At 21.4% G+C, this 15,360-nt stretch overlaps 4 protein-coding genes and 1 pseudogene across 5 annotated transcripts; 2 read left to right on the plus strand and 3 right to left on the minus strand.

Moving 5' to 3' along the window:
- Nucleotides 1-1,372: 1,372 nt before the first annotated feature.
- On the minus strand, nt 1,373-4,814 carry PADL01_0025900 (glutamate-rich protein, putative; the record flags this gene model as incomplete). Its single annotated transcript, XM_028680493.1, has 2 exons — nt 1,373-3,604; nt 3,648-4,814. 2 exons carry the CDS (start codon nt 4,812-4,814, stop codon nt 1,373-1,375), a joined length of 3,399 nt encoding a protein of 1,132 aa, XP_028541271.1.
- A 2,525-nt stretch (nt 4,815-7,339) lies between these two features.
- On the minus strand, nt 7,340-8,905 carry PADL01_0026000 (Hypotetical protein; the record flags this gene model as incomplete). The annotated part of the gene is made up of 1 exon (XM_028680494.1): nt 7,340-8,905. One exon carries the CDS (start codon nt 8,903-8,905, stop codon nt 7,340-7,342), a length of 1,566 nt encoding a protein of 521 aa, XP_028541272.1.
- Nucleotides 8,906-10,646: 1,741 nt separating this feature from the next.
- Nucleotides 10,647-12,368, minus strand: PADL01_0026100 (probable protein, unknown function; the record flags this gene model as incomplete). Its single annotated transcript, XM_028680495.1, has 1 exon — nt 10,647-12,368. One exon carries the CDS (start codon nt 12,366-12,368, stop codon nt 10,647-10,649), a length of 1,722 nt encoding a protein of 573 aa, XP_028541273.1.
- A 1,641-nt stretch (nt 12,369-14,009) lies between these two features.
- Nucleotides 14,010-14,978, plus strand: PADL01_0026200 (U2 snRNA/tRNA pseudouridine synthase,putative; the record flags this gene model as incomplete). The annotated part of the gene is made up of 1 exon (XM_028680496.1): nt 14,010-14,978. One exon carries the CDS (start codon nt 14,010-14,012, stop codon nt 14,976-14,978), a length of 969 nt encoding a protein of 322 aa, XP_028541274.1.
- Nucleotides 14,979-15,023: 45 nt separating this feature from the next.
- PADL01_0026300 lies at nt 15,024-15,230 on the plus strand (annotated as a pseudogene). Its single transcript has one exon. A coding segment is annotated over exon 1 (207 nt).
- Nucleotides 15,231-15,360: the final 130 nt, after the last annotated feature.

Consider the following 15,360-nt stretch of genomic DNA (forward strand, 5'->3'; position numbering starts at 1 on the left):
ATGATTACTTTTTTTTACAACCTCTTTACTAGCAACATCATTTATATAAATATATAAATGTAACAAAAATAATGAAAGAGTAATATTTATAAAGCTTTTCATTTTTTATAATTAATGAATATTAAAATTTTTAATCAAAAACAAAATAAGAAAATTATTATATATGTTTATTTAATATTATTTAATTATGAAAATTTTTATTAATTAAAAAATGTCAAAAAAAAAAATATATTAATTAAAAGTTATTTTTATTTTTTACAACATTAATTAATATATATAATATAAAAAAAAAAAAAAAAAAAAAAAAAAAAAAACTAATTTTTAATTCAGTATCTTGTTTTTTATTTTTTAATTAATTCTATTACTTTCTTTAAAAATGTTTCTTTTAATTTAATTTCCTTTTATCGTTCCTAAAAATAAAATGGATTTAGACGTAATAATGTGTGCAAATAAAATTTTCCTTTTTTCTCCAAAAGAAATAATTTAATACCATTACTTTCATTTAAAAAAAACAAAATTATTGTTTTTTTTTTTCTTTTTTTAATTATTATCATTATAATAATATTAAAAAAAAAAAAAAAAAAAAAAATTTTTTTTTTTTAAATGGCTAATAGAAATGTCTTTATTATATTTAAAAAAATTTGTTCATTTTAAAATATATATAAATATTTACTTAAAATAATTTAATATTGATTATACAACATATTTCATTTAAATTATATAAAAAAATAATACTAAAAAATGCATTAATTTAAAAAAAAAAGAAAAACATATATATATACAATAATACAATTATATCTTTGTATTAAATTTTGAATTGAAATTTGGTCATTTTAATCTATACTACAAATATTAAAATAGTCTACTAAAACTACATAATAAAAAAAATTTAAATAAATATAAATGATTTTATTTTATAATTAATTTTTTTTTTTTTTTTTTAATATATTATAAAATATAAATTATGGAACTTTAAACACTTTGGTTATTATACTATATAAATATTTTTATAAAAAAAAAAATAATTTTTACAACTTATATTTATTTATGGAAGGGTAAAAATTTTTTATATAAAAGTAATATTTCATTTTATATACTCAAAAATATATAGTGGATAAATGTGCAAATTATAAAAAAAATATATATATTTTTTTTTTCTCCAACATTATATATATATATATTTACATGTAATAACCTGACTAATTTATTTTTCCTTAAAAGTAGTTTCATAAGAGAAATTTTATATTTTATACATTTTTGAAGAAAAAAAAAATTATATATGATTTCATATAATTTATTAACTAAATAATTAATTTTTTTTTTTTTTTTTTTTTTTTTTTTTTTTTATTTTATTATTTTTTTTTTTAACTATTTATATGTTTTGGAAAAATATTACTATATCTTTTGCTATTCCTTTTATTGTACTTACAACCTGAATAACACCATCATATGCATTAATCATAACACTTACAATAGTTTGAGATACTTTTTTAAATTTTTTTGTAGATATATATGTTATAAAAGATGATTTGTTTTTGTTTTTATTTGATGAATCCTTTTCATCATCTTTTCTTGATAATCCTTCAAAATCTATATTATCATCATCATCTTCTTCATCATTGTCATCATCTTGTATACTTTCTTCTACATGTTTTGAATGATCTACTACTGGTGTTTCCTTTTTATTTGATTCATTTTCTTGTACTATTTTAATTTGAACAATATCTGGTTTAGTAGATTCACCTCCAGATGGTTTAGGAGTAACTTTTTCATTTTCATTTAATGTAGGTTCAACGGGTTCTTGTGAAATTGCCTTTTCTTCAACAACACTAAGTTCATTATTTTTTTCTTTTGGTTTTATAGATTCAATATTTTCATTGTTATTTGATTGTGATGGTACTTCAATTTCAACTTTTTCTGGAACAACTTCTTCAACCTCTACCATTTCATGTTGTACATTTTTATTTTTATCTTCTTCTGGATGTAATTTTTCGACTTCTACTATTTCATTTTGTACATTTCCATTTTTACCATGTTCATTATTTTCTTGAACTTCTTTATCTTTATTTGGTTCAGGAAAAACTTCGTCAATTTCAAGAACTTCTAGATTAGTGACTGCATTTTCATGTGGCTCTGAAGGAATTTCTTCAACTTTTAATATTTCTGAATCAACATTGTTATGTTCTAAATCCAATTGTTCAGTTTGAACCTCTTCAAATTCATCCTCATCTACTGGAATGTCTTCAAATTCATGTTCAGGTTCTATTTTTTCAATTTCTATTATTTCAGGATGAACTACTTCACTTTCATCTTTTTTCACGGGTATTTCTTCGACTGATTCTTGTGGATTTTGTTCTTCTTCAACAACTTCAGATACATTTGCTTTTTCTTCTACTTCAGGATCAACATTTCCATGTTTATTTTCTTCTGAAGGAACTTTTTCAATTTTGACAAATGTTGGTTCAACTGGTTCTTGTGGACTTGGTTGTGAATTAACAACATTAGGTTCAATTATTTGAAGGTCTACAATTTTAGGTTGAAAATCCACCTTTTCGAATTCCTCAAATGGTTTTGAAGGAACTGGTACAGCTTCGTTTTCAGCTGGTTCCTTATTACTTTGTTCAGATACAATTTGAACATGTTCAGCTGGCTCGTTATTACTTTGTTCCGATACAATTTCTACATGTTCAGCTGGTTCAGATACACTTTTTTCTGATTCAATAAATTCGTTTTCATTTAATTCAGAGTCATTTTTTTCAGATGAAAATTCTTCATGATGAACTTTTTCAAATCCAACTTCTTCATTATCAACTAATTTACTTTCATCTGATTCTTGATTATTTTGTTCAGGTACAATTTCTTCCTGATGAGCTTCTTCATTACTACTTTCTTCATATTCAGATTCTTCAGGTTTGCTTTCTTCAGATACAACTTCTTCATGTTCAGCAGGTTCAGATACACTTTTGTCAGATTCAACAAATTCATTTTCATTTAGTTCAGCGTTACCTTTTTCAGATGAAAATTCATGATGAGCTTCTTCAAAAACATCTTCATTATCAACTAATTTACTTTCACCTGATTCTTGATTATTTTGTTCATCTAAAATTTCTTCCTGATGAACTTCTTCATGATTTTTTCCTTCATTTTCAGCTGGTTCAGGTTCTCTTTTTTCCGATTCAACAAATTCATTTTCATTTAATTCAGAATCATTTTTTTCTGCTGAAAATTCATGACGAGCTCCTTCAAAAGCACCTTCTCCATTATCAACTAATTTACTTTCAACTGATTCTTGATTATTTTGTTCATTTAAAATTTCTTCCTCATTAACTTCTTCATGATTATTTTCTTCTTTTTCAGCTGGTTCAGGGTTGCTTTCTTCAGATACAGATTCTTCATTTTCCACAGTTTCGTGGACACTTTTTTCAGATACAACTTCTTTATGTTCAGGTTCACTTGTTTTTACTTCAAACGATTCGTGATTTAAATGTTTAGGAGAAGATACATCAACTAGTTTTTCGTCTTTTTCAACATTTTCAGGAAGAACACTTTCTAAATCTATATTCTTAGGTTCAAACGATTCAATATTAGGTTTCTCTTTTAGTTTCTAATAGGTGATCATTTATGTTATTTTCTTGTAATACATTTACATTATGTTGTAATTCATCGATGTGTTCCTTTTGATTATCAAGTTTGTCTATTGTATTCTCTTTTGGTAGTACATGTTCATGCACATGATTTATTTCTGATTCATTTTGTTTTATATTTTCTAATATATTCTGATTTGGTAAAATATCTTCATTTGTTGGTTCTTTTAAATCTACCGAAGATATATGATAATTTGATTTTTCTTCAACCTTTTGCTTTTGATTATGCAATTGTTCTTGATCATTTGATACTTGTTCAGGTTGATTTAATATTTGATCTATTGAATAATTTGGTACTGATAAATTTTCATGAACATGTGACTCATTTCCTATTTCTTCATCTTTTAAACGTTCTGAGTTATCATGTTCATGTAAATCCAATTGATCTTCTAATTTTTTTGAATTTATATTTAAAGTTTCATCGAATGACTGTGGTTTCGAATTTTCTTGATTAATATTTACAGAAACACTTTCATGAAATGTGTTTTTTTCATTATGATTGTCTACATTTTTATGCTCTTGTTTAGGAAAAGGTTCTGAATTTTCTTCACTATAATCATTATATATTTGTGTAGGAAGGGGCTCTAAAGGTTCCTCATTTTCTTCTTGTTGTAGGCCTTTATGTTTTTGATTAGGAAAAGGTTCTGTTGAAATTGTCTCATTTTCTAAATTATCTTGTGAAGAATTTTCAAGTAATTCTAAATCTGATGAGGTTTCAAAATGACTTTCTCTTTTATTTGATTTATTATCTCCTGAAATTATATCACTGGATTTATCTTTTGAATCATTATCATTTAAATCTTTATTATCTTTTGATGATTCAGGATTTAACTCAGAATGAATTTGACCTTTATTATTTTCTTGAATAAAAATAGTTTCTTTAGGGCTATCATCTATATGTAATCCACTATGACCATTTTCTGAAACAAGTGATTTTTCGCTTTGTTCTAAAACATCTTCAAAGTTTTTATTAAGTTGATCATTCGACCCTCTTATAATTTTACCTTTCTTATCTGATCGGAGGTTTATATTACTTACAACATTACCCCTTAATTTAGGACCAGAAATTCGTTTATTTCTATTGTCATTTGTGTTAGTCTTTCCACTTATTTCCAATATAAATAAATTAAGTGTAACTAAGTAAATGGTAATATGGAAAAGGTTTCTCATTTTGATATTTAAAAAATATGTTCAAAATGATAATACTATTATAATTGTTTAATGAAATAAGAAGAAAACAAAATATTATTAAGTGGAAATTGTAAAGTATAAAGCGTCTTCAATAAATATTATATATATATTTATATCTTTTTGTTTATTTATTTATTTAACAAATTATACTATTCAAGAATTAACTTCCAAAAAAAATATGTTAAGAAAATTATGGAGAATTATATTCAAAATTTAAAAATGTATTATTCTATTAAAACAGAAAATATTTAAAAATGTAAAGAATTCTTAAAAATGGTTAATATAATTTTTTACTGATTGGAACAAAATTTATATAAAATTCTACTAACAAGTTAATAACAAAAAAAAAAATTAAATTAAAAATAAAAAAATAAAATAAAATAAAAATATATAAAATAAACAAAAACAAAAAACAAATAAAAATTTAATTATTCATATTGTGGAAAAATAAAAAGAAAAATCGTTTTTCTGTTATCACATAATGCACATATATTTCTTTTAAAAATAATAGTTGTGTCTTCCTTATTGTCCATATCTTAAGAAAATAAAAAATATTCGATTTTCCATTTATTTCCACAACTTTCTAAGTACAAAATAATATCATTCGACAACATTTTCCATATATAAGTGTTTGAATTATAAATTAAATTTTTTTTTTTATGGAAAAACAGGAAAGATTAATTCTACAAAAAATATATATACATATAATATTTATATATATGATAGTTTAGTACATATAATATTATATAAATGCATACATATATATATATGGTATTTTCAATATAATATATAAATATTATATATGAATATAAAAATATTTTTTATATTTATTATTATTATTTTTTTTTTAAAAGACAATTTATAAAAAAAATATATATATCGAATTGAGTATTTAAAAAAAAAAAAAATAAATAAATAAAAATATATTAATATATATTATGTAGATAAAACGTGTGCACATTTTTTTTTTTTTTTTTGTTTTTATTATTTTTTTCCCCCTGTTATCCTTTAAAAAAAAAAAATAAAAAATAAATATAATAATATGTTCAAGTGTTTATTTGAAAATTTTTTATATATACAGAATTCAATACATAAATATTTTTTTTTTTTTTTTTCCTGTCATATATTAGAATCATATTTTAATAATAATATTTTATACTATAAAGGTTGTATAAAATAAAATTATTCATATTACCATATTGTTACTATGATTATTCAAATCATACTATATATATAAATTCACAATATATATATATATATATATATTAGCACCATTATATACATTTTTCATAAGTGTCTAAAAAAGTTCTTTTCAAAAATGGAACAAATAATTATGTTTTTATTTAGGAAAATATAATATAATAAAACGGTGTCTTTTTTATTATATTTTTGATATAATATTATGAATAGTTTTTCCATATATAATAATAAAAAGGATAAATTTATTTAGAACTTTATATTTCAAAAATATATATATATATATATATATATACGTATTTTAGTCCCTTCAAGAACTGCTATTGATATAAAATAATACGTATTTCCCCAGACTTTCCTAATGTTTTTCTAGCGACACAATATAGATATTTATTGAATATTTATCATGAATTAAATTATGCATTCATAATTATATAAAATATATTATAAATATTTTATTTTACTTTCTTTTTATTTTTTATTTTTCCGATAAATTTAATAAAATTTTTATTTATATTCTGTCTCATATTAATACATCCTACAAAATATAATATATTTTGTTTGACTTGAATTTTTTATATAATAAATATTTATTAAAATTAAATATATATATATATATGTTTTATAATTTATCATTTATTATTATTAAATTTTTTTTCTTTTTTGAAACAAAGGATCAATTAATAAAATTTTTATAAATTTTAATTTATATTATATATTCGTTCTTAAATAAAAAACAAAAAAAACAAAAAAAAAGTACACATTCAATTATCACATTAATATATATTTATCTTTTGATAATAGCAATATTAAATATAAATAAGATATTTATATTTTAAAAAAAAAAAAAAAAAAAAAAACTTAAAAAAAAAGTAAAATATACATGTAGCATACATTCACATAATATATTTATAAATTTTCATCATTTTACATATATTTTATTAATCAAATTTAATATTTTTACAAATTAATATATATAAAATACATTTATATTAATAATACATAAATATATATATATATATATATATATATCATTTTTCCCTTTAAATTACTATACAAATTTTTAAGATTAAGAAAAAAATACTAAAAAATTAACTCACATGTATTTTTTTCTAAAAATAGACAAAAGGAAAAATTATCTTTATATAAAATATATTTTTTATATTATTATAAACATAATATTAATAAAAATTAAGAATATTTATCATTAATATATTAAATACACAAATAATTATACTTTTTAATTAAAAGGTCCAAATATATCTTTACAAAAACCTTTATTATACTAATTGACTTTAGTGCAGGAATCATATTCTAAATAAAACATTCAATGCACCTTTTTTTGATTTATTATTTTTATTTTTTTTTTTGTTATTATGAGAATGTGGATCATTAACATTAGTATCACTTCGTTGTATACTACCTATTCCATTATTATTTGTATGTTCTGTACCTTCATGTTCTTCACCCATATCATCTTCTTCTTGTTCACCAGAACCAGAGGAACCGGCTTTTTCTTCTTGTTCTCCAGAACCAGAGGAACCAGCCTTTTCTTCTTGTTCACCAGAACCAGAGGAACCGGCTTTTTCTTCTTGTTCTCCAGAACCAGAGGAACCAGCTTTTTCTTCTTGTTCACCAGAACCGCTAGAACCAGCTTTTTCTTCTTGTTCACCAGAACCAGAGGAACCGGCTTTTTCTTCTTGTTCTCCAGAACCGCTAGAACCAGCTTTTTCTTCTTGTTCACCAGAACCAGAGGAACCGGCTTTTTCTTCTTGTTCACCAGAACCAGAGGAACCGGCTTTTTCTTCTTGTTCACCAGAACCAGAGGAACCAGCTTTTTCTTCTTGTTCACCAGAACCAGAGGAACCGGCTTTTTCTTCTTGTTCACCAGAACCAGAGGAACCAGCTTTTTCATCTTGTTCACCAGAACCAGAGGAACCGGCTTTTTCTTCTTGTTCACCAGAACCAGAGGAACCAGCTTTTTCTTCTTGTTCACCAGAACCAGAGGAACCGGCTTTTTCTTCTTGTTCACCAGAACCGCTAGAACCAGCCTTTTCTTCTTGTTCACCAGAACCAGAGGAACCGGCTTTTTCTTCTTGTTCTCCAGAACCAGAGGAACCAGCTTTTTCTTCTTGTTCACCAGAACCAGAGGAACCGGCTTTTTCTTCTTGTTCTCCAGAACCAGAGGAACCAGCTTTTTCTTCTTGTTCACCAGAACCAGAGGAACCGGCTTTTTCTTCTTGTTCACCAGAACCAGAGGAACCGGCTTTTTCTTCTTGTTCTCCAGAACCAGAGGAACCAGCTTTTTCTTCTTGTTCACCAGAACCAGAGGAACCAGCTTTTTCTTCTTGTTCACCAGAACCAGAGGAACCAGCTTTTTCTTCTTGTTCACCAGAACCGCTAGAACCAGCTTTTTCTTCTTGTTCACCAGAACCGCTAGAACCAGCTTTTTCTTCTTGTTCACCAGAACCGCTAGAACCAGCTTTTTCTTCTTGTTCACCAGAACCAGAGGAACCAGCTTTTTCTTCTTGTTCTCCAGAACCACTAGAACCAGCTTTTTCTTCTTGTTCACCAGAACCGCTAGAACCAGCTTGTTCTTCTTGACCTTCTATTACTTCATTTTCTTGATCCTTATTCCTTTCTTCACTATTGAAATCTTCTTCATCATCATTTTCACCTTCTTTTTCTTCTTCTAAATCTTCATATTTTTGTCCCTTACTATTTTTTTCATTATGTAATCCGTTTCTTAAATAATATTTTATTCCATTGATATCTGATAATTCGTTATGTGTATTTTTAAGTTTTCCATATGTTTTATATATATACAAATATAAAAAAAATAAATAAAATGTAAGAGACAAAATTCTATTCATTGTATTATGATATTTTATGAAAAGTTTAGAACAAAATTTAATAAATATGAAAATAAAAAGTTAAAATTTTTTAATCATACAAGAAAACGTTTAATTGTACTTATTTGTATTATAGAAAAATAAATATATGTATATATTTTTTTTTTTTTTGCTACAAAAATAATATTTTCTCTTTTAACTTTTATAATTATACTTTTTTTTTTTTTTTTTTGCACATTTGTGCAAATTATGATTCAAAATGTTCCTATTTCCAAATAAATAATATACAAAAAAAAATATATATATATATTTTGATTTACAACCAATTATGTGTAAGTAAATTTTGCAACTACAAAAAATAATAAATATATAAATATATGTATATTGTATTTATAAATGGAAAATATTACATTTTTCTGAATTACTTGTGTGCCATTTGTATGAAATAAAATTATGTATTTTTAAGATGTATCAAAAATGTATATAGTGCAATATATAAATATATTGTAGTTATTTATCATGCATATACAACTATTATTTATTTATTAATATTTATTTTTTTTAATTAATATATCATTCCTAATTTACGACTTATGTGCATATTTTAAAATAAAATTAATCTATTAATATGAATGAAACATTATTTATTATATATATATATATATATATATTTTTTTTGACACAATTATTAGACATACTAGAAAACATTTGTGAATTAATGTGAACACATTTTAATGTATAAATTTTAGAAAAATCAAAAGAACAAAATAAAATACTTTTGCATATTATTATAAAAAAATGTTCATACATGATATTATATTTAATATATATAGTACAAATGTTTTCAAATAAAAAAAAAAAAAAAAAATATATATATACATATATATATTGTATTAAAACATTTAAAAATCACCTTTTATATATTCTATATAATATATAAGAAAATGTTAGAACAAAATTTAATTTTAATAAATAAAACTGGCATATAAAACATATACTTTTACAACTATATATACATTTATATAATGAAATATTCTGTTTCACATGACACTATTTTTTCAAAAAAAATAAGGAATAATATAATGGAAGGCACATTTAATATCACATACATAATTATTCCCATAACTTAAATTTATATATTTATAAATATATCAGTTACTGTAATATTTTAAGTACCTTTAGAGTAAAGATATTATTCAACAACCTCATTACCATTTAAAGGAACTTGCATATCCTTTTCTTATTTTTCTTTTTTTATATATGCATTAATAACTAATACATATATATATATTAATAGTAAAAATTTATATTTTATTCGATATGTAAAAAGTTAAAAATATGTTTTTAAAATAATAGAATGCATCAAATATTGAAAATATATATTTATTATTATTTATTTTATTGTTTTGTGAATATTCTATATTTATATATACATTAAAAAATTATTAAGAGAAATACAGAAAAAATAATTAAATACAAAAAAAAAAAAAAAAAAAATATATAAATAAAAACATCAGCGTTTGACTAATAAAGGTGAAATTTTCTTTTTGCATATTATATTAAATAATTATATAATATATAATTTTTTTTAAAAAATCATATATTTTTTATAATCATATGTTATTTTAAGTGTTCATTATGTAAACACATTACTTTGTTATTATCATCACATATATATATATATATATATATATATATATATATATTTATTAATATTTTTGAAAAAGATAAATCATATTTTTAACTAATCCTTTTAATGTATCTATAAGTTATTATCACTAAATAAATATATTATAGTTTTAAAAAAATTTTCAGCTTCTTTCTTAATATTATTATATTTTTCAAGGTGCATAACTGTATATTTAGTTGTTTTTATATCTTTTCTTATAATATTTTTTTCTACATTTTTATTTTTTTTTTCTATATCATGTATTTTGCTTTCATTCAACATTTTGTGGTGATCCAAATCCTCCTCTTCTTCAATATTTTCTTCATTTTCCTCTTCATCTTCGTCTTCCGGTATTTCACCTTGAATCTCGTTTAATTGTTCAACATAATTTATATCTTCTTCTTCGTCGTCGTCTTCTTCTGTATCTTCATTCAAATTTTCATTTTCACTAAATATATTAGTTCCATCCCATGACTTCTTTTGTTTTAATTCTAAAGAATCATTTTCTTTAGAAATATTTGTTTCGGTAATTTTCATAGGACCAAATACCCAATCTAATATATAATCATATAGATCATATACTTTTCCACTCTCTTTTTTCGTTCCCTTTAATATATTTTTTTTATATTTATAATAATTATTTTCTTCTTCTTTTACATCCTCCATTTTGGATACACTCTTTTCTTCCTCCATTGTAGGTATTGAAATATCTTTAAAATTATTTAAACCAATATTTTTCATGTTACTTTTTTTTTCATCAGAGTGTCCATTCAAAATATAAATAGTTGATAAGGAGTAATCGTGATTATCATTTGTTTCATGTTCTGCTTTATTAGCAAAACTGGAATCATCATTTTCATCATAAGTTACTTCATCTGTTTCGTCACCATCATCAGATTCTGCATTTTTTTCAGGTCGCTCAACCTTATCCATTGTTATATCATGAAGACATTCCACACATTCTTGATTAAGTTCTTTTATTTTATCTGGTCTTGCTTTTTTTCTATCTTCTGTTGCTCCATGTACTCCATCATTTCCATCATTTCCATCATGGTGTCCCTCGTATGTTAATTGCAAAGATCCAGAATTACTTTCATGTCCATCCAAATGAGTACTATTATTATTGTCTACTTGTAATGAATCACTTGATGACTCAGAAGGATCTTCATCTTCACTTACAGCATCTATAGAAACATCTTTCTTATCACATTTAGAACTTGGAGGAGCATTAAGGGAAGTTATTTTTGAAGTTTCATGTTTCTCTATTATTCCATCATGATTAGAATAATCACTATGAGGATTATCACACTTAGGTGTAATTAGTATATCTCTTAAAAGTGTATTAGATCGTAAATCAAAAGAATTTTGACGATTTTCCTTTTCACCCACAAGTTCTTCAGGATAACGACATTCTATAATATTATCATCATCATCATAAGAATTATTTTCTTCAGTTCTTTCTTTTGTAATAGATGATTCATTTAATTTTTCATTATGTGTTTTATCTCGTATATCTAAATTTGTATCCATTTGTTCTTCACTTGGTAAGGTATTATCATTATCATTAATAGATGATTCATCACTATTTGAAGAATTTTTTTCCTTTGTTTCTTTTTCAGAAGCTTCACTTCCTTTTTTACCATTTTCCCTTTCACATGTATTGTTTTCTGCTTTTATATTAAAATTATCAATTCCTAAACGATGTCTTAAATTATGTTTATCTTCCTTCGTAATATCATTAGTCGACACATTGTTTTTAATTATACACAAATAATGGAAGAGAAGACAAAAAGTGATATTCCATATTTTGTTCATTTTATAAGTAACATTATTTAAAAATATATAATATGACAATTACAATCAAAAAAAAAAAAAAAATAAACACAAAGACAAAAACAAAAATAAAGACTAAGACAAAAATTTTAATATTTATTTTTCTAAGATATTAGAAAAAATAAATTATATCATATTAAATAATATATATATATATATTTAATTATTCATCTAATCACAAATAATAAATGGGAATTATATATTTTTTCTCCTTTTATGTATTATAAAATTTAGAAAATATATTAAAGTTAATTAAAAAAAAAAAAAAAAAAAAAGAAGGAAAAGAAAAGGATTCTTATCATATGTTACTTTATTGCAATTATCTTAACTCAATTTTTAGAATAACATAAAAACTTACAAAAAAGAAAATATTCGAAGGGATATATAATATATTATATATATATATTTATTTAGTTATAAATATGTGTGCACAATTTATTTTATAATTACGAGAAAAATTAATATATTAAAAAAAAAAAAAAAAAAATTCATTTTATTTGAATATATATTTATTTATTTTTCTTATTTCAAAAAAAAAAAAAATTCTAATAATTTTATGAATAGTTCTAATAATATATATTTATATATTTCAAATTTCAAAGAAAAGCATATACCTAATATGTTGTATATATAAAACAAATGGAAAATACGATAATGATTTTTTTTCTTTGGTTATAATTTTTTATTTTATTCTTTAATTAATAAATAGAACTTAAGGGTTGAATGGTGTATTCAGTTATATTTATATTTGAAATATAAATATTTTTTTAACATTAATAAGAATTATTTAATAGACTTATAATTTTTAAGATGTTACAAAAATTTTTAAAATATATAAAAAAAAAATATATACCTTTACATATTATATTATATATATACATATATATATTTTGTATACTTGATATGAAATATAATAAGAATGTGTTGTATAATATTTTGTGCCTTAGTGGTAAAATAAACCTTTCATAGTTAATTCAATAATTTTTTTTTCATTTTTTAATGTTCTCTTCTATAATTAATATATAAATAAATAAATATATATATATATATATATATATATTTATTTATTTTACCTATTTATTGATATGCTCAATGGTTAAAATGGACTATTCTCATTTATTCACATTTATTCTCACTTATTATTCTTAAGTATTTTAAGCACAATAAGTATTATATAGAAGATTAAAAATGACATAAAATAAAATTATAAAAATATTTTATATATATAGGGGTCTATAAAATGATATTTTATAAGTATACATTTTATTGTTTGAACTCCCTCTCTTTTTTTCTTTTTAAAATAATATTACCATTTTTCAAATTGAAATAGTAAAAATAAAAAGGTTACAAATAAATAAATACATATATATATATATATATATATATATATATATTATAAATTTTTCTCTCTTTTTTATTGTTGCCTTTTTTTACATAATAAATTAAAAATTATGTTCTATAAGATATAAAAAAAAAAAAAAAAAAAAAATCATTTTTAATTTTGTTCATTGAACTTTTATTTAATATATTAATATATATATATATATATATTATAATTTATTTATATATTTTATTTTTATTTTATTTTATTTTTTTTTTTTTTTTTGAATTGTATTTATATAAATGAATGTATCTTCTATAAAAAATCACGGAATTGATTATTTAATTCGAAAGGATGTTAATCAATTAGAAGGTATTTATGGGAAAATAAAAACAATTTATGAAGATTTTCATGTTCATGAAATAACAAAGAAAAATGAGATTCTTCATTTAAATAATGTTATAGATAAAAATATAATTAAAAATATTCTTGAAGAAAATGAGAAAAACGAAAATGCTAATATAATATATAATATTACAAATAAAGGGGAACATTTTGATATCCTTTCACATTATTTGAGTGAATATAATAAAAACGTGTTCTCCCAGTTTTTAAATATCCTTTATGAAATTTATCAATTAAAAAATGAAAATGAGACACAACAAAATGTTATTGATCCAGATGATAATAAGGAATATAATGAAAAAAATGAAAAATGCAAAAATGATGAAAAACAAAATGATATATTAAAAGAACAAATTTGTAGTAACAAAAATAATGCAAGTATTCATACAATTCCATATTGTCTTCTAACAAATTTAGATGATATATTTTTTTGTAATATAAAAATTGACAACAATCATGATATTTATGACAATAAAAATGTAGAAGAGAAAAAAAAAATTATTAGAAAAAATATTCATAAAATTATAAAACAATATTATCCATTTTTATTAACAGAGACAAAAAATTTTAATAACATAGATCAAGTTATATCACATGGAAATATATTATTAAATCATAATATAATTGATAGCTTAAATCATATAAATACATCTTTTCTATCATCTAATAATAAAAATATAAATGCTATTCAGGTATATCCTTCATTAAATTGTCTTAAATGTATATTGCCTTCAATTTTTAAAAAATTAAAAGGAACTTATAAAAAATCGCGTTTTAATAAAACGGAAGAAATGGAATATATTATAAATCAACATTTTGATAAGATAAACAAAAAAAAAATTAGATTATTCACAAGAAATAAGTGAATCATATATCAGTGATAATAATAATATAAAACATATGATCATAATATGAAGGATAAAATAAATATTAGCACTTCTCATATTTATGATGATTCTATTAATATTACTCATGGGAAAAAAAGAAAACTAGATAATGATGAATATGAAAAAATAGAAATATTACATACAAAACATACAAATCAAAATGATAATATGAATTGTAATTTAAATGAGAAAAAAAATAATGATATTAATAATGCATATATAACCTCAAAAGTAATATGTGATAACAACCTAAATGATAATAACTTCTTAGATAATATCAATCATATAAAAAAAAAAAAAGTGAACTCAAAAAAAAAAAAAAATATCTACATTTTAATTTATATAAAGAAAACAAAGATAT

The sequence above is a fragment of the Plasmodium sp. gorilla clade G2 genome (genome assembly GCF_900097015.1).
Source record: "Plasmodium sp. gorilla clade G2 genome assembly, contig: PADLG01_00_35, whole genome shotgun sequence".
NCBI classification, from domain to species: domain Eukaryota; phylum Apicomplexa; class Aconoidasida; order Haemosporida; family Plasmodiidae; genus Plasmodium; species Plasmodium adleri (nom. inval.).